The 17,533-nt window shown below is 29.7% G+C and overlaps 2 protein-coding genes and 1 long non-coding RNA gene across 5 annotated transcripts; 2 read left to right on the forward strand and 1 right to left on the reverse strand.

Annotated features, from left to right (window-relative positions):
- Window positions 1-1,731: 1,731 nt before the first annotated feature.
- LOC108450549 (glycosyltransferase BC10) lies at window positions 1,732-7,320 on the reverse strand. Of its 3 annotated transcripts, XM_017748341.2 has the most exons (12): window positions 6,686-7,320; window positions 5,902-6,015; window positions 5,143-5,243; window positions 4,932-5,003; window positions 4,241-4,322; window positions 4,021-4,101; window positions 3,669-3,707; window positions 3,479-3,544; window positions 3,061-3,210; window positions 2,629-2,757; window positions 1,927-1,979; window positions 1,732-1,858 (listed from the first exon to the last, which is right to left on the reverse strand). In XM_017748341.2, exons 1-11 carry the CDS (start codon window positions 6,926-6,928, stop codon window positions 1,938-1,940), a joined length of 1,119 nt encoding a protein of 372 aa, XP_017603830.1. In that variant the 5' UTR covers window positions 6,929-7,320; the 3' UTR covers window positions 1,732-1,858; window positions 1,927-1,937. The 3 variants fall into 3 exon arrangements, with proteins under 3 accessions (XP_017603830.1, XP_017603752.1, XP_017603910.1); XM_017748263.2 differs by having other exon boundaries at window positions 1,732-1,979; XM_017748421.2 differs by lacking the exon at window positions 4,932-5,003 and having other exon boundaries at window positions 1,732-1,979.
- Window positions 7,321-11,634: 4,314 nt separating this feature from the next.
- Window positions 11,635-12,799, forward strand: LOC108483020 (uncharacterized). The gene is made up of 2 exons (XR_001870992.2): window positions 11,635-12,038; window positions 12,597-12,799. It is a non-coding gene; the product is annotated as an uncharacterized LOC108483020 (long non-coding RNA).
- Window positions 12,800-14,714: 1,915 nt separating this feature from the next.
- LOC108481280 (sirohydrochlorin ferrochelatase, chloroplastic) lies at window positions 14,715-17,329 on the forward strand. The gene is made up of 6 exons (XM_017784441.2): window positions 14,715-14,916; window positions 14,994-15,211; window positions 15,315-15,376; window positions 15,890-16,000; window positions 16,110-16,202; window positions 16,951-17,329. The coding sequence occupies exons 1-6, from the start codon at window positions 14,867-14,869 to the stop codon at window positions 17,074-17,076; spliced, it is 660 nt and encodes a 219-aa protein (XP_017639930.1). The 5' UTR covers window positions 14,715-14,866; the 3' UTR covers window positions 17,077-17,329.
- The last annotated feature ends 204 nt before the right edge of the window (window positions 17,330-17,533 follow it).

Consider the following 17,533-nt stretch of genomic DNA (forward strand, 5'->3'; position numbering starts at 1 on the left):
AGTTTTGATATTTGTCCCATAAAATTTTGTTTCGGATTAAATTTTTGTATATTTACATTTCTCTCCTTATGTTCTCTTTATTTTCAAAATTCGCTTGTATTTTTTTTCTCTTTTGATACTCTCTTATGTTTCTTAAATTGCTAGGTACATGAAATTGAAAGATAGAAATTTGTTAATATAATAAATTATTAAACTGGTCTAAGAATCGGATTATTGGTCTAAATTTAAAAGTTAAATTGAATCGAAAAGGATGTACACAAATAAGCTTTAAAGTAGGCTTGGTTAAAAAAAAACATATTTAAAATATCAATATAGCTTGGGATTTAACATGGCCTAACCTAATCCATTTCCTATTTATAATTTTTATATGGTCGCCACAATATACCTCCTCAAATTATTTAATAGTTCTGAGTGTCATATCAAGCACTCTAAATAAGTAGGTAAGATGTATTAATTCTAAATCGACAAGAAAAAGATTAGATTTGATGTATATAAATGGGTGTGCTACACATCTTACCAAACTTTTCTTTTGAGAAAAGGATAATGATCTTGTGACACAAGAACATTGCAAAGCTTGACCTTACGGCCTTGCCAAGAGAGTAACAAATTTTGTTTACATATCCTGTCACACTAAGTAGGCGCACACAATCCTCAAAAGATATATGAGGAAGATGTCCTAGTTAGGGTATAGGCTGAGTAAACTTCTCTCTTTAAATATTCCTTCGTAGGACTGGGGAAAGGAGTAAGGATAAGACGTACAAATAAGCTATGTTATCTATACTATGCTTAAACTTAAACCCAATTTTCTCCAATCATCATCCTAACAGCTCTTTACATCATATGCAATTTGAACAGTTCCCATTTTAGTAGCTCTTCATAACAGTGTGAACAAATTGCATCCCTTACAGTGTTAACCATCCACTTAATTGTTACAACATCATAACAAATCTAGCTGCTGGGAACAAAATAATGCGGTAGAGGCTTTATTTCTCGTATTTGCAATTTCAACAATGGAGCAGCAAACATGTACATCCACTTCCTTTCAACCCCCGAAAGACTAAACAATGAATAAATTAGCTTTTATTTTTGCTTGAAACGGGTCCCCACCATTTAAGATCGACTTATACGACTCAAAAAATTTATTTATTATTTAATAAAGTTAATATATTTAAACTATTTAATATTTTGTAATTAAAATTTTTGTTTAGAATTGAAGCAGATGATATTACTAAATTGACTTTTAATAAGAGTAAACAGCGTCCATTAAATATTTCTAGTTAATTTCGTTTAATTATTCTGTTTGTTTCACATCAAAAAGAAATTCAATAAAATAAAATAAAAATTAAATTAAATTTATCCCTTTATTTACCTCAATATCAATATATATATGTCCATTACCTATCCAGCTCGATAGGCCCCGAAGGTCCAGAACCCAACGACATTTTATTTTTAAAATTTTCAATCATCTCAAATTATCTATTTAATAATAAACAAATTTTTTATGTAAATTTAGTTACAGATTTTACAAAAAATATTTTTTAATATTTTAATTTGTACATAATAAATTAAAATAAATTATTACAGATATATATTTATTAAAATCTACGAGAACATAGGTTTATTTAAACCCGCTTAACTGCACCGTTTCTTTTCTTCCAATTAATAAGTTGAGGGTATGAGCAGAAACATACATTGTATAAAATAATAAAATAAAAATTAAATATCCATGGATAAAATAATGAAAATTCTCATATATGTATATTTTTATTTAGAAAATGATATTTTTATTATACAACAACAAACATTGGATTTCATTTCCCCCTCTCTCTAAATTTACAGCTCGCTCTATTATTTTTTACTGCAAAAAATACAATAGGTTAAGCCTAACAAATCCTACCTAACATTAGCCAAAGTACAGAAAATTACCCTTTGTATTGTTATGTCTCACTTTTTGCTCCTCGGCGAGCTCCCAGAACTGACTGTTCAACAACAAAAACCAAGAACCACAAAAAAAGCAGATGTTATTTTATGAGGTGAGTTTTGGATATGGATATGTATTGGATGAAGGTACTTCGGGAAAAAAAAAACAAGGGTTTATTACCTCTTTTGGTCCTTGTACCATAGCTAAATTATTACTTTGGTATCTGTACAATTTTTTTTTATCGCTCTAGCCATTCTACTATCATGTTGTATACCCGCTACCCCACTGTTCATTTTTGTTAAAAAAAACCCTAAAGTCTATCACATGTCAACATGTGGACAACTTAATTTCCACACGGGGTATACACAACGATGTACAGGGGCCAACCCGATAAAAGAAGTGTACAAGTACCAATGTGATAATTTAGTTACAGTACATGAACCAAAAGAGGTAACAAGCCTTTTTTTTTTTAAATGGAAATCAACAATGGGCTAACGAAGTATGCAGAATGATAGTACAGGGGTCAAACTGATAAAAGATTGTACCGGTACCAAAGTGATAATTTAGGTATAGTATAGGGGCCAAAAAAGGTATTCAACCAAAAGCAAAATCCGAGTTACATAAAATGGTCATGCATTTCAAAAGACATCCGGGTTATTCTCAGCATCTTTATATGCTAAAAAGATTTGGGTAAAATTAGAACTTACCAAATTAAGAAGGTGGAGAGCCGCAGGTCTGGTGAATTTTCTCGCAAAAAGGAAGCAAGGGGCTGGCTTCCCTTTGCTACTGCACCATTCTCTTCTGTTTTCAGTTTCATAATTGATATTGTCAATATCCTGCATAAGTCATTAAACACCTTTAGTTTTCCCGATCACTTCATGAAATACAATCAATGTTTACTTAGATTCAGGTCTGAGCATACAACATGCGAACATTCAATTCTTTTTCAAGATTTCCATATATTTGGAGTGTCAGATACAAGTAGTTCAAGAAAAATGAAGAATTAGAACAGTTTTTACTTAAACTTATTAGTTTCCGGTACAAATGCCTATCAAATATGATTCTTGTTCCTTTAGCTTTAAATATAGGAGATCGATAATCTATTACCATCTAGGCGCGCAAAGGAAGGGCAAAGGTACCTTTATGGATTTGATTAGCACAGGAGTGGCATCAGAAAACTTATAAGTCACAGGATGCCATCCACGGCGTTCACGATCTTTAGAGGCCGAAAGATCCCATGCAGAATAGGTTAATGATCTGCGCGTAATTTCCCCTTCAAAGCCTTCTTGCTGAATATTTTGAATAAGATTGGTATTCAAAGAGATATAATAATTTGAAAAACAAAAGAAAGAATGACAAAAGCAGTATGATTAGCACTTTAGTTCAAAGCCTTAGAAGAAATTTCAAGTGCAAAATCAAAATGTTCACTGGTTAAAAGAGTATGAAGATGAGAACAGCAATTTTGAATGTCTTTTCCCAATAAAAGGAAACTTTTTATATCAACTCAAGAGCTGAATAAAAAAGTCGAGAAGGGCGATATTGCAGATAAATTCTTACCGCAAGTAATGTTTGAACGTAATGTTCATCTGGTATACAATTGTGCTCCTTTGCTGGATCAGCTGGCTGCACAATATAAATGCATGAGATCGTTTCATCTATTAAAACACTTAAAAAGTATAAAGAAACTTCCTCCAAATTGACTCGAAATAATATTGAAAATACATAAAAAGGACATATTCATACTTACAAATGGACGATCTCGCCAAAATTCCGGTAATGATTTCCTCTGCATGATATTGATTAGGTAAAATATGAGAAAATAGCAGATCCTTAACAACCACGAAAATCATTTTAGATAATTTGCTTTAGTGTATTCTAAAAAACTCGGCCTGTTGAGAGAAGAAACCATAATTTCACATGCTAAACTTGCAATGGAGTCAGAATAACCGTCCATTTTGTAAAATTTATTCTCAAAACATGTGAAGAAAGCACTGACATTAGCTTGAAATTCTTAAGTTCACGCCATTCTGTGACTACAAAGATCATGATTTTTTTAAATTAATAAAAGGGCCAGCAGTCATAAATACAAGACAACTTGCCTTGCAGTGTTGTTGAAACATGGGAAAGACTGTAGTATCATTTACAACCACCCCTGCATGCTTTCTTGTTAGCACAACCCACTGCAAGATAAGCAAATTGTAAGGTGACTATAAGTTGTCAGAACTGAAAAGTTCCGCAGCAAAAATAAATGCTATTTTACTTTCTTTTATATCAATAAAAAGATAAGGAGATGTCAACCACAAAAAACCTGACTGTTACCTGGGATCCTTTCCTCCAGTTGTAAACAGGAATAACAGGATCCATTTTTGGGTTGTAGCGACCCTCTTTTGTATCAGCGAAGCTGCACACAAGTAATTGGAGCACTCAGAGAAAGAGAATCTTAAAATCACTTTAACTTAAAGGTTGGTGCATAGCAAAATATTACAAGATCTAAGAAGGCATCATATAAGTTTATACCAGTTGATTCCAGTTTATGCTAACAGGAAACTGAATCATTTAACGACAATATCGGCATATCTTAAAGTTAGTTCAGGATTAAGCATTCAAACTCATTTTTGATTTGGTATCTATTCCCCAGAGCAAGGTCTTACTGAGAAAAAGGGGCTATTCGAGGTCAGCAAAGTACGTATAATAGGCATGGGCAGAATGACATAAGTCCGTATAGGGTATACTTTCCCAGTCAAGAACCAGGTTTTTAGCATTTGTAGCTTGTTGAGGAAGCATCACAATGTTTATGCAAGCAAAGATAAATAAGAAATATAGATGCAGCTGAAAAGTTAATAGTTAATCACCAATTCTCTCTATAGGTGACCTAAAACTAAACTATGTCAATAGACCATTTGAACGGTCCGATATTTAGTAGCCAATTTGTCCAAATAGATATTAATAATGGATGGCATGTGAGCTACAAAAAATACATCTACAAATTAAAATTCAAAGGTCCACTAACCTGTCTACAAAACTGGTTAATGTTGACATGATATAGTCATATGTGTAACTGAAGTTATAAATTGGTATACAGCTGAGAAGAAACCAAGTAACTGAAGTATTGTTAGATACCAAATTTTCGAAAAAGTAGCATTCTCTTAGCTTCAAAACTGAAAATAATGCAAATAAAGAAAGGTCTTAACGGCACAATCATCATAGAAACCAATCCTCACCTATCCGAGACAAAAACAAAGCGTTCATTATAAGGATCTGTAAGCGCATGTCTAAGCAATATACGCTCAGCCTCAATCATAGTCGCTTCTCCCCAATCTACCTGAAATAGAACACATGAAGGAAATCTTTTCATGTCAAGAAACACTAAAATTTGATAGTTCACAATCTATCATCAGCATTTTCGTAATGCACTAGGCTACTATTTATGATTGATTGCATGAATGAATTTCAGACCAAAGGGTCCACAAATATCTCAGATACATGCAGCAAAACTTAAACCAACAAACTCGTCATTATAACAACTCTATTGGTTATGAAATATTCTACTCTCAGATATTCAGGCTTAGCTATCCTACATCTTAAGTGTGAAGAGTCAGATCCTTCAGCAATTTAACAACTCCTCCACGGATGAAGGACTGCAAACAAATTGATAATTTAATAACATATATAGTATAGTTATATACCCTTAACGAAAAGATGCGTGCACATATATGCATGTATACAAAGTCCATGCAACAACACAGTGACATTAAGGAAGCACTAGGAACGTTGTGGCCCCAGAAAATCAAGATCCAAATGCCATTTACCATTGTGATATCAACATAAGCACCCCAATGAGGACAAGGGGATAACATGAACACATTTATACGGAAGTGGACACCAAAACAAAGAACTCTGACAATTAAAAAAGCAAGTCAAATTTCTTATATAGTAACAAAAAAGATATTATAGTCTTAATAAATGGTCCAAAAATTAACCTGAATACTATCATTAACTTGCCGATTCAAAAAACAAGCGGATCTCGTTGTTCCCTTGTTTAATAAAAAACCAGGCCTAGAATGAACATAAACTGAAAACCTGTTCTCTTCTCCCTGAAAAACATAAATAAATAAAAAGAAAAAAAGATTAACAAAACACTTCATGATTATTATGATCAAGATCATAATTCAGAAAGAGGCAAAATAAATTCTCTAATTTTCAAATCTAAAGAAATATTTAGTAACTAATTTAAGGAAAATGTAGCTAAAAAGAAAAGATAACTGAAAACTTGTTCTCTTCTCCCGGCAAAATTAAATTAACAAAGAATATTTTTTAAAAAGATTAACAAAACACTTCGTAATTATGATAATCAAGATCATAATTCAGAAAGAGGCATAATAATTTCTCTAATTTTCAAATCTATAGAAAGATTTAGTAACTAATTTAAGGAAAATTTAGCTAAAAAGAAAACATAACTGAAAACCTGTTCACTTCTCCCTGCAAAAATAAATTAATAAAGGATATAAAAAGAGATTAACAAAAACACTTCATGATTATGATGATCAAGATCATAATTCAGAAAGAGGCATAATAATTTCTCTAATTTTCAAATCTATAGAAATATTTAGTAACTAATTTAAGAAAAAATGTAGCTAAAAAGAAAAGATACCAACTTTATCCACATATGCTAAAATTAGAAACATAGTAAAGCAAAATACAAAGCATCCATATTAAGCAGGATTTACTAAATTCAGGAATAATTAAGTAAATTAATTGAAGTACCTTGAAGAAAGCATCCCAAACCATATCAAGAGGAAGCCGATTCCTAGCGATGAAAAGGAAGGCGATCTTCGGTTTAACGATGAAACGATGTCGTAAAGAAGACAAAGAAACAACTTGAGGGTACTGTGTCTCCATTAACACTAAACTCGCGAAACAAAGCAACACTAAAGCCGCCGCCAAAACTTTCCTCTTCCATCTAATCTGTGATTTTTGCTGAACCGGTTTTCGCTTAATGGCACTCATTCTTTTCTTTCTTTTACTTAATTAATTACTTTATGTGTTTTTCTCTTTCTATCACTCGAAAGACAACAACGAAAACACCATTTTCTTTTTCTTGGAAATGAGTTGAATTCAGTTAAGAAATTGAGAGGATTTGACGTGAGATTCCGGTAGTTGTTTGGTTGGAGAGAAAGTTTGAAAGGAAAATGGTGAAGTGATGATGAAAGTGAAGGAAAAGAAAGAACGTTTCGAATTCGCCCACTAATGTGGGAGTCGTAAAGGGAAGACAGGTTTTTTTTTTTTTTTTTTGTTCAGTAAAGTTTGCGTGAGAAGAAGGAGATCAGATCCCTTTTCAACACAGATCCCACTCCAGTTGCCTTCTCATTTTCCTACTCTTTTCTTTTCTTTTTTCCTCTTAATTTAATTATTCCTGTTGTATTTTTATTATTTTGGTTAATGGTTAAAATGTGCCATAAGTCCCTATACTTTTTATAAATTTAAAATTTAGTCTATATATTTTTATTTTTAGAAATTTAGTCCCTATATTTTTTTAAATTTCAAAATTTAAGTTCAATTGTTTGTCCTGTTTTGTTAAATTCAGATACATTACAACATATTTTTTATAGTTACATGCCTCCCAAGTGAATATTTTTTAATTTTAAGATGTCACGCCAACCAATTTTACCAAAAAAAAAAAGAGAAAAAAACAGCCTTAACAATTGAACCTAAATTTGAAATCTAAAAGTAGAGGGACTAAATTCCTAGAAATAAAAGTAAAGGGACTTTCAAGAATTTAGTCACTCTACTTTTAAGATTTTAAAATTTAGGTTCAATGTTAATATTGTTAATTTTTGTTAAATTTGTTGGTGTGACCTTTTGAAACAAAAAAATTATTTACTTGGTAGCCTAACTAAAAAATGGCATTGCAATGAACCTAAATTTAACAAAATAATTTTAACAAGATTAACAATTGAATCTGAATTTTGAAAATTAAAAGATAAAAGACTAGATTCCTAAAAATAAAAATATAAGAATTGAATTCAAATTTAGGAAGAGTACATGGATTTATAGCATATTTTAACCATTAATTATTCATATTGTGTTTTTAAGGTTAAAATATGCTATAAGTTCATGTACTTTTTATAAATTCAAATTTTAGTCTTTATACTTTTGTTTCTAGAAATTTAGTCCCATTAGTTTTAGATTTCAACAATCAGGTCTGATTGTTAACACTATAATTTTTTTATTATATTTGTTGGTGTGATATTTTGAATAGGGACGAAACCAAAAATTTACTTCAAGGATGGCTAGAGTTGAATTATGAATTTTTAAGAGTTAAAGTGCAATTTTACCATTATACTAATTTGAAATTTCCTAAAATTTAAAGGATCTAAATGAAAATTTTACCATTAAAGAGGGGCAAGGCGACTACCTACTCTCCCTGATTTTTAAATAAAAAATTACTGATTTATAACTAAAAAAATAATGTTGTAACAAACCTGAATTTAACAAAATAATTTTAATGGAAATTATATTCCTTGAAATAAAAGTATGGACTAAATTTAAAATCTGCGAAAAATATAATAACTCAAAGCATATTTTAAATTTTTTTTGGTAGAAAATGATAGCATTAAGCGATTACATTAGATAAAACCATAATCAAAAGTAAATAGATATGTTGCGATCTCTTCCCAATAAGTTCATGATTGAAGCCGATGGGGATCTAAATAAACGTATCAAAGAGCTACCTGTATTAGTACATTTAGTCATGTGATCAGCAACACCATTAAAAGTTCTCGGAATATGTTGGATACGAATATCCCATTTCCGATGTAAAACTTGATGTAACAGCCGTAGTTCCACTAAACTACTACTAGCTCCTCCACCAGACAAGAATAAGTCAACCAACAAAGCATTAGCACACTCAACTTCAACTTTATGAAACTCTTTATCCCAAACTAAGAATAATCGTTCCTACGTCGCTCTTGTTTCAACTTTAATTTTTTTTATCAAGTACCTTTTTACTTTTTTTTATAGAATATAATTTTAATAAAATTCCAAAACTATATATAATTTTAATATGTCTATGTACTTTTATTTTAAAATTCTTTTATTATTTAAATCTTTTTTCATTTTCTTAATCTAAATTATCTCCTTCTTAGCTTGTGTTTTTCTATCATCTCTTACCTTGTAATTTTTTAAATTAAGGAATTCGAAAAAAAATTGGACCTAAACTATTAGATTATTTCATATTTATTATGTAAGTGAAATTAATTAAAAAAGATAGATTTATATTTTATCTTTAAATTACTTTAAAAAGAAACAATATTTTTTAAAATAGTGGTCGGGGTTTTTCTACTTTTAAATCTAAGGTTAAAACCTAATACTGTATTTTTAAATAAATTATTTTAAAATTTTTATATAAATTATTAAAAGACACAAGTACCTTTATTAAAAATGATGCCAATTATTTTTTTAAATATAAATCAATTGAATAATATTTTAAAGATTTGATCCACCAAAAATCCCAACAAACAAACAAAAAATTACTATGAATTATTTAAAATATAAGTTCAACACTTAGTCTTGAAAGTAATATATATTGTACATGAAAATAAAAATGGGTAATTATTATATTCATTAACAGTGCAGTAATAAAATTTACAAGTGGGTCTAGAATGATGTCAAGTGTATTATTTAATTATTATTTTATAAAAATTTATTTGATACGTTGTCAAGAAAGTTTTAAAACTCTATAAACGGATTAAGGGTTTAACAAGTGTATTATAAAGTGTGATAAAAATTATAAATAATCCATTCAATTGCTTATAGAATCTAAAAAACTCCATTAACAGTGTATAAAAATTAAGGTAACATCAATTTGCACTTGCTTGTGGAATGTATAAAATAATAATTCAATAAAAATAGGCATGTTATTAATTATAATTTCCATTAAAAAAAAAAACCATGTCTAATTATCCATTTACCTTGCTAGTGGAATGCTTCACCTACATTGTGGCACTAAAATCTCATGTTCTCTAGCTTAAACAGATCAATATAATGGGAATGTTTTTTTCTTCTTTTTTTTTTTCAATAATTGAAAATAATTATAGTGAATTATTGCTTCAATCAAGAAAAGAAGTATATATATTTTCAAATTTTTGAAAGGCAATTATCAAATAAAGGCTTCCAAAATCCAAATTCAAAAATATATATATATTTTATATTTTCATCATTTTGCAATGAAATTAAAAAAATCCCTTTATTCCCTTTTACTACAAACTAAATAATTAGGGAATGGCTTTCTAATAATAATATAAATTATTTAGTATAAATTTTCCAAACAAAATTTAAAAACTATCATGTGTCTTTATTTAAAAACATGTGATATTTATATACTTAAATTAATTAAAATGAATTGATAAAAACATGGTTTAAAAAGCAAAAATTAAATGGCATTAATTATGACTTTTGATTAGATATGATGAGAAATACAGATGAAAGAAAAGGGAAATGTTATGATATTCCTAGAAGAAGTAAATAAACATAAAAAATAGGATGGTTTGAGAAAAAGAAGTGCTAACTAACTGGTTGTTATAAAATTATAAGGACTTGAATATAAAATAACAATAAATGAAAAAGGGGTCAAAAGTGGTTTATTAATCCTAAAGAAATGCAACTACTAAAAGTGGGGTATTGGCTAAGCAATGTGTCTTCTCTAAAATCATTAGAGATCAATGCCAAAATAGTGATTTATCAACCTCCATTTTCATCCTTTTCTTTCAACAACCTTAGACAATAACACCATTTTTTGTCTCTTTGAATCATCATCTTTTTGCAATCTTTTAATGAAAATTGTTAAAAACTATTATTAAATTATTAAAATTTTTTATTTAAGTTACTAGGCTATTAAAATTGTTGCTATATAAGCTTATTTGTTCACACCACGTGAATTGATCTAAAACACACATTTTCTTTCTTTTTTATAGTTCATTTTTTCACGAAACAATTTTAAATTTCACAAATCCACAAACAAAAATTTAAGCAACTTTCTTATTTGATCTTCGACATTGACCGTCAGATCAATTTGGATCTACGCTATGTTATTCTACTTGTCAATAGATACTGATCCATTGTCTTGGTCATCAAATCATAGATTGGAGCTTGCTATATGGGCTTTTTAAAGAAAAAAAAAAACTTAATAGCTTGATGACTTAAATAAAAACTTTTAAATAGTTCAATAACTTAAATGAAAACTTTTGAATAGTTCAATGACAATTTTATAAATTTTCTAAGTTAAATGACCAAAATGTAAACTTACTAATAATTTAGTGACCTTAAATGTAATTTATCTTCTTTTTTTTTTAAAATTAGAATATCCACTACTGATAGCAATAACTAAAAAGATAAACAATTGACCATAGAATGTACTCCATTCTCACAAATGAGAATTGAACCCTCAACCACAATATTAAAAACGAGGTGAGGAACTACCACGCCAAACCTTGTGTTTCTTTTTCACTTTTTAAGTTTATTTAACAAATGTCTTAAAATATTTTTTAAAGTTTTTAATATATTGTATAATAATAACTTTATTTATCATTTGCAAAAGTGTAAAGATATTACTTAATTAATATTTAATAAGGATGAAAATTACCGTTAACCTTTTTCTTTTTCACACGTATGAATTGGAATATGTTAATTGTGTTGCCAAGATTGAGTTTAAGCAATTATTGACACTCACATGCCACAAATGTACAATTTTTCATGGGTAATGCTACTTGAACCAACTCCAACATTTCGTTTAAAATATGAAAATGTTTGAATAAAATTATAAATTCAAAAATAAGTTTCAACTTAAAAATAAAATCCATTTTAAAAATATGTAAACTTTGAATAATTTTTTTTTTAATTCGAGCCCGACTCAAATATTATCCCTTTCCCCCTACCAGATCCCATTGCCACTCCCAGCCCCTAATTCCCCTTCCCAATCCCTAATCACTTATTCACAGAGACGACACCCCCTCACCAATCTAAGATTTGTTTCGGTTTCTTCTCAAGATTCATACGAAGACGGAGAAGTCGAAGAAGAAAAGAACATTCTCATTCTGTTTTCTGGTCAAGCTTCAATCAGGTTCTGTTTCTTTTTCTGTGTGTTTCAAATTCTGGGTTTTTCTTGTTATTGTGATTTTTTTTTGTTCATATTTTGTTATTGACCCTGAAATCTAGTCAAGACTTTTTTTTTCCATATGATTTGCATATCGCATTTGTTTTTCTGGTAATTAATTAATTGATTATTGTTTAAAGATAAATCCTTTTTGGTATATTCTTGTGTATTGGATTCAAAAACTGATGGGATTCAGATCTATATTCCTATTAACTTGGTATATGTTATGCATACATTTGTGTTTTTCTTAATGGATGAACATTAATGTTCATCCATGTTTGGGATTTAGGGTCTAGATAATTTGTTTCTGGTGTAAAATGATCAAATTTGGAGAAGAAACTAGTTATATACAATATGGATATGGGGTATGAGTGTCGGTGGTATATATCTTCATGTTATAGATCTGTTTGTGAATGTATCTTCTTGTTTTAGATCTTTTAATTGATATACTGTCATGTTATTTACCAAGCTTACTTTCATGGAGGATGTAAGTTCTTGAAACATAATCTTATTTGCTTTTATCAGTGTTTAATGGGAGAAGATGGAACACCCACATTGCTGCAAGAATGGAATCTAGGCCTTAATTCTTCGAGACTGTTATGGCATTTGTTGGATTAATATTGATGGACTGCCGATTTAAATAGAAACTGCAACACCACATTTACTGGATCATTATTTTACGGTTTCAGCTTTGCTGCCGTTAATATTCATAGAAATCATTCAGACAACATCTGCAATCAACACGAAATGAACATCTATCTAAATAGAGTGAAAGGACAGAGGCCTTAATCCAAGCCTTTTGTTTGGGCCGAGTCGAGCCCAACCTACTAATCGAATCTAAGATTTTGGTTGTGCTCGACTTGGTTCATGGACAACTCTAATAAGGAAGAATCAATGGCCACACTCTTTTATTAAATACACTTCCAAGTAAAAGTAAGCCAGGTTAAGGTAAAGGCCACCTTAAACTTAACTCTTTCATTTAAGTGTAACACATGTCCTCAATGGTTTAAAATTTAAAATTATAATTAATTATATAAAATATTATTGTTTCATCAGCTTGGGTATCAAATATTAATTTGGAAGTAAAGTGTGATTTAAAATTAAAAAATATAATTAAAATTTTAAAATATTAATATCATATCAATTAGACTCTTCCATTAATTTGGGTATTAAATATTAGCTTACATGGGGAGTGTACTCTAAACATGTGAATGAAATTTGAAACATGAAGAAATTTATTATGGTTTAATATAATATTTAGTATTTGAACTTGTCACGTTTTTGTAATTTGGTGTTTAAATTTGACACTTTTTCTTAAAGTTGGTATTTAATCTTTTTGGGGTCTAATTTAGTATCTAAACTTGATTCTGTTTTCTAATTTGGTACTTAATTATTTTTGCTTGATTTGGCACTTGTCGAAGTTTTACAAATTACTCGAATATACTAAAAATGTTATTTTTATGAGGTAGTAAAATAATCAATGTATGACCGACATGTGATAGATGATATGATATATTTTTGTATTTTATATGTTCAATTACTTTTATTTTAATTAATTAATTATTAATTGAAAATAAAGAATTTTTTTAATTTGGAGTTTTAAAAATATTTTTTTCTTATTTAATATTAATTAGTTAAGCATAGCTCAATATCTATTTTTTAACATGAATTTCCTCTAATACTGACAATTTTTTGTAGCATAATAAAATTTTTAATATCGTTAGTATTTTGGTAATTTGTATAACATTTAATAAATTTAGGTACAAAATTAAAAAAAAAGCCAAGTTTAGGTACCAAATTAACTTGGATTCGATATGTTAAAAAAGAAAGGCTAAAATATGTTATAGGTCCTTTTAATCTTCAAATTTTGATATTTAATTTTGATATTTTTATTTTCAAGAATTCATCACTTTGTTTTTCAAATTTCAAAATTAGGTTTAATTGTTAACATTGTTTTTTTAAATTTGTTGGTGCGATATTTTGAAAAAAAAACTCGTAATTATGTAACTAAAAAATGACGTTGTAATAAACTTAAATTTAACAAAACAATTTTAACAAAGATTAATAGTTGGACATGAACTTTGAAACTTGAAAAGTAAAAGACTAAATTCATAGAAATAAAAAGTACATGTATTAAATTCTAAATTTACAAAGAGTACAAGGATAAATGGACACAATGAATATGAGCAAATAAAAATAAGTACACAGTGAAAAACAAGAAATAATTTTTTCAAAAATAAAAAATATTTTAAAAATAAATACACAAAATGAGGCCACCCATTTATTTTTGGGACAATCATTTGTTTAGATGCATTATGAAATTATAAAAATATAAAAAATTATAAAATTAAGCATCAAAATTGTTAGAAATTAATTAAAAGTCATAAATTGTATAAAATTTATTAAAAAAGTAATTTATTAGATATGTAACATCAACATTTATTGGCTGACGTGGCATATGTTAATAGTCATGTTAATACTGCCATTAATTTCTAATGGTCAATGTTGATGAAAATGTCTCTTAGTCAAGCTCAAAAAATTTGGAAGAGCTTAATTGATTTTTTGGTAAAAGTTTGAGGGCTTATTATAGCAATAAACCATAAAGCAACTTTTATATTAAGGGCAGCCTCTTTGAAATTTACCTTATCTCCTATGAATGAAGCTGGGCCATCACTCAAAAAAATTTCATTTTTCAGGCTTAAGATGGGCTAAAGTATTCATACACGATACGATATCGTTGGGTCCTTCTTCTTCGTATTGAAAGTGTTCACCCAAGTATTGAGAACTTGGCTCCAATGATGTCGATAGAATCATTATTCATCCCTCAAACTCTCCCTCTTAAAAGGTAATATATATTTTTGAATTTTCATATTTGAAGAATCATATACTCTTTGTTTTTCAATTCAGTCCTTTGAATTGCAGTTCTTCAGTTGACAGAACTGCAAGAAAATCTACTTGGGCGTCCCTCAAATCCCCAAAATTTCAAAGGGCCCCTTCAAGGATCAGAAGTTTCTCAGCGAAGTCAAGTTTGGGCTTCGAAAATGGTGGATTCAAACAGGTCCCAAATGGGGTCGGTGAAAAAGATGGAGTTATCATCGTGGACCATGGTTCTCGCCGTAAAGAATCCAATCTCATGCTAAGTAAGCTTTAAAATAACTTTTAATTTTTTTCTTAATCTGGTAATTAATTTAAAAATATACCACTTTTTTGAGCTAATTATACTTAAATTTTAATGAATTTCAGATGAATTTGTAGCCATGTTTCGAGAAAAATCTGGGTACCCAATTGTTGAACCAGCTCATATGGTAATTCCTTTTTTTCTTCCATTAAAAATATTAATTATATGTGTTTGAGGATCAAATTGATAGAAATTGTAAATGTGGAGGTTAAATTTATTGAATTATTGAGGACTAAATGTATTATTATACCAGTTAGAAAAAGGCCACCTCATCATTTTCAAGTGGCCAAAACAGAAACGATCTAAAATGTTAGTGTTGAAATTGAAAATTCTTATAGTTTGGTGATCAAAACAGAGACTAATAGTTGGGTGACTAATTGTATAGTTTACCCTTTTTTTTAACCATGAGTTTTCAAGGAATCCCATGTTGATAGTGTTCTGTTAGAACTTTGAAGGCAATTTGATAACAGTAGTTTTAGCTTTGAATGGTTCACTGTATTTAGCAACACAGGCATATATATATATATATATATAGTATTTGGTGTTTTTAAGGTAGATGTCAATGTTTTCACTGGTTCTAAGATGTTATAGTATCATATTTTGGGCACTGAATTCTTACATTTTCAGTTAATTTAACTAGGAGTTGGCCGAGCCATCGATAAAAGATGCATTTGGTTTGTGTGTCCAACGAGGAGCAAATCGCGTGATTGTTAGTCCATTCTTTCTCTTCCCTGGAAGGCATTGGTACCAGGTAGCTCAATATATTTACTTTTGATAAACTCAACAAAGAACTTTTGTTGTGTCTATAGAAGTTTGGGGGGTAATTCTGGTTTGCTGAATGTCGCTATGTTATTTCACAGGATATCCCATTGTTAACTGCTGATGCTGCAAAGGATCACCCTGGTGTATCTTATATAATAACTGCCCCACTCGGCCTGCACGAGCTGCTTGTGGTATGAACACTCTTGTTTTCCTCTTTGGTCATCATTGATTTCGTACAAGTTCTCTCTGGCTATTATATTTAGCTCAAGTAATATGGTTTTTGATGCTAAGAAGTTTGTAAGTCAGTATCAAGTACATGATTGTTGTGATTGTTGGGAAACTTTGTTATTGCTCAAATACGCGTCATATGTAATAACTGCCCCATGGCCTGCTTGTGATACAAACTCTCTTGTTTCCATCATTGTTCACCATCGGTTTCTTACGGGCTTGATACTAGGAAGCTCATAGGTCATTGTCAAGTGCACGGTTGTTGTGAAACTTTCTTTGTTATTGTCCAAACATGTATTGCATATAAACACCCTGTTTACCTTATTGGTAACTGTCGATTTCGTATGGGTTTTGAAATGAAGAAGCCTGTAAGTCATTGTCAAGGACAGGATTGATGATTGTTGTGTAACTTTCTTTGTTATTGCTCAAACATGTCTCGTATATAATAACGCTCCATAACCTGCTCGAGCTGCTTATTGTATGAACTATGAACTCTCTTGTTTCCCCCTTTGGTCACTATGTTTTCAATTAAAATTATGAAGTTTTCTCTGCTAGCTTTTCCAAATGATTGGCTCTAAATCAATCTCTCTTTGCATGTCTTGTTTTCGGGTTTTTAATAACATCATTGTAGATAGTTTCTGTTTCCTCGTACGTTGGCTTTACTTGACCGTCAGATATTTTCTTCTCTAATTGTTTTTCTATATTTTGAAGGATGTCATGAACGATAGGATCAAACACTGCTTGAGCCATGTAGCTGGAGATGCCGATGAGTGTGCAGCTTGTGCTGGAACAAGCAAATGCAAGCTCTACGGACTCGTGGATGTAATTAAAACTTAAAAGTTTTCGGGATTGAATGTAGGAATCGGAGGGTTCCGATTGTACGAAAGTTGAGATCTGAGCATATGAAATATAACCCAACAGTTAATGCAAAGGCTGCATATATAGTAGTTTTTCTTATCTTTCAGGATGTTCTGTCCATAAATTATGCCAAGATGCATTTTTCCATGTATTAAACGAAATATATGATTTGTGCAATCTGATGTAATACATATTTGAGTTTCATTGTTACATATTTCCTTTTTTTTATCAATTGACATGTTTGGTCTAGACAATGAAGTTCTTGGTGGATAAAATAAAATTGGTTTAGTTGAACCAATTGAATCAAGAATCAGGCCTATTCTATCTAGTAGAACCTGAAATTTAGAAGATTGGTAAAAAACTAGGTTTTAAGCTATGAAATGGAATTTTAAGATTATACTTTTATGATTCGAGTATGAAGATTTAATCCCGTTAA

Source organism: Gossypium arboreum, chromosome 7 (genome assembly GCF_025698485.1).
Source record: "Gossypium arboreum isolate Shixiya-1 chromosome 7, ASM2569848v2, whole genome shotgun sequence".
Lineage (NCBI taxonomy): Eukaryota > Viridiplantae > Streptophyta > Magnoliopsida > Malvales > Malvaceae > Gossypium > Gossypium arboreum.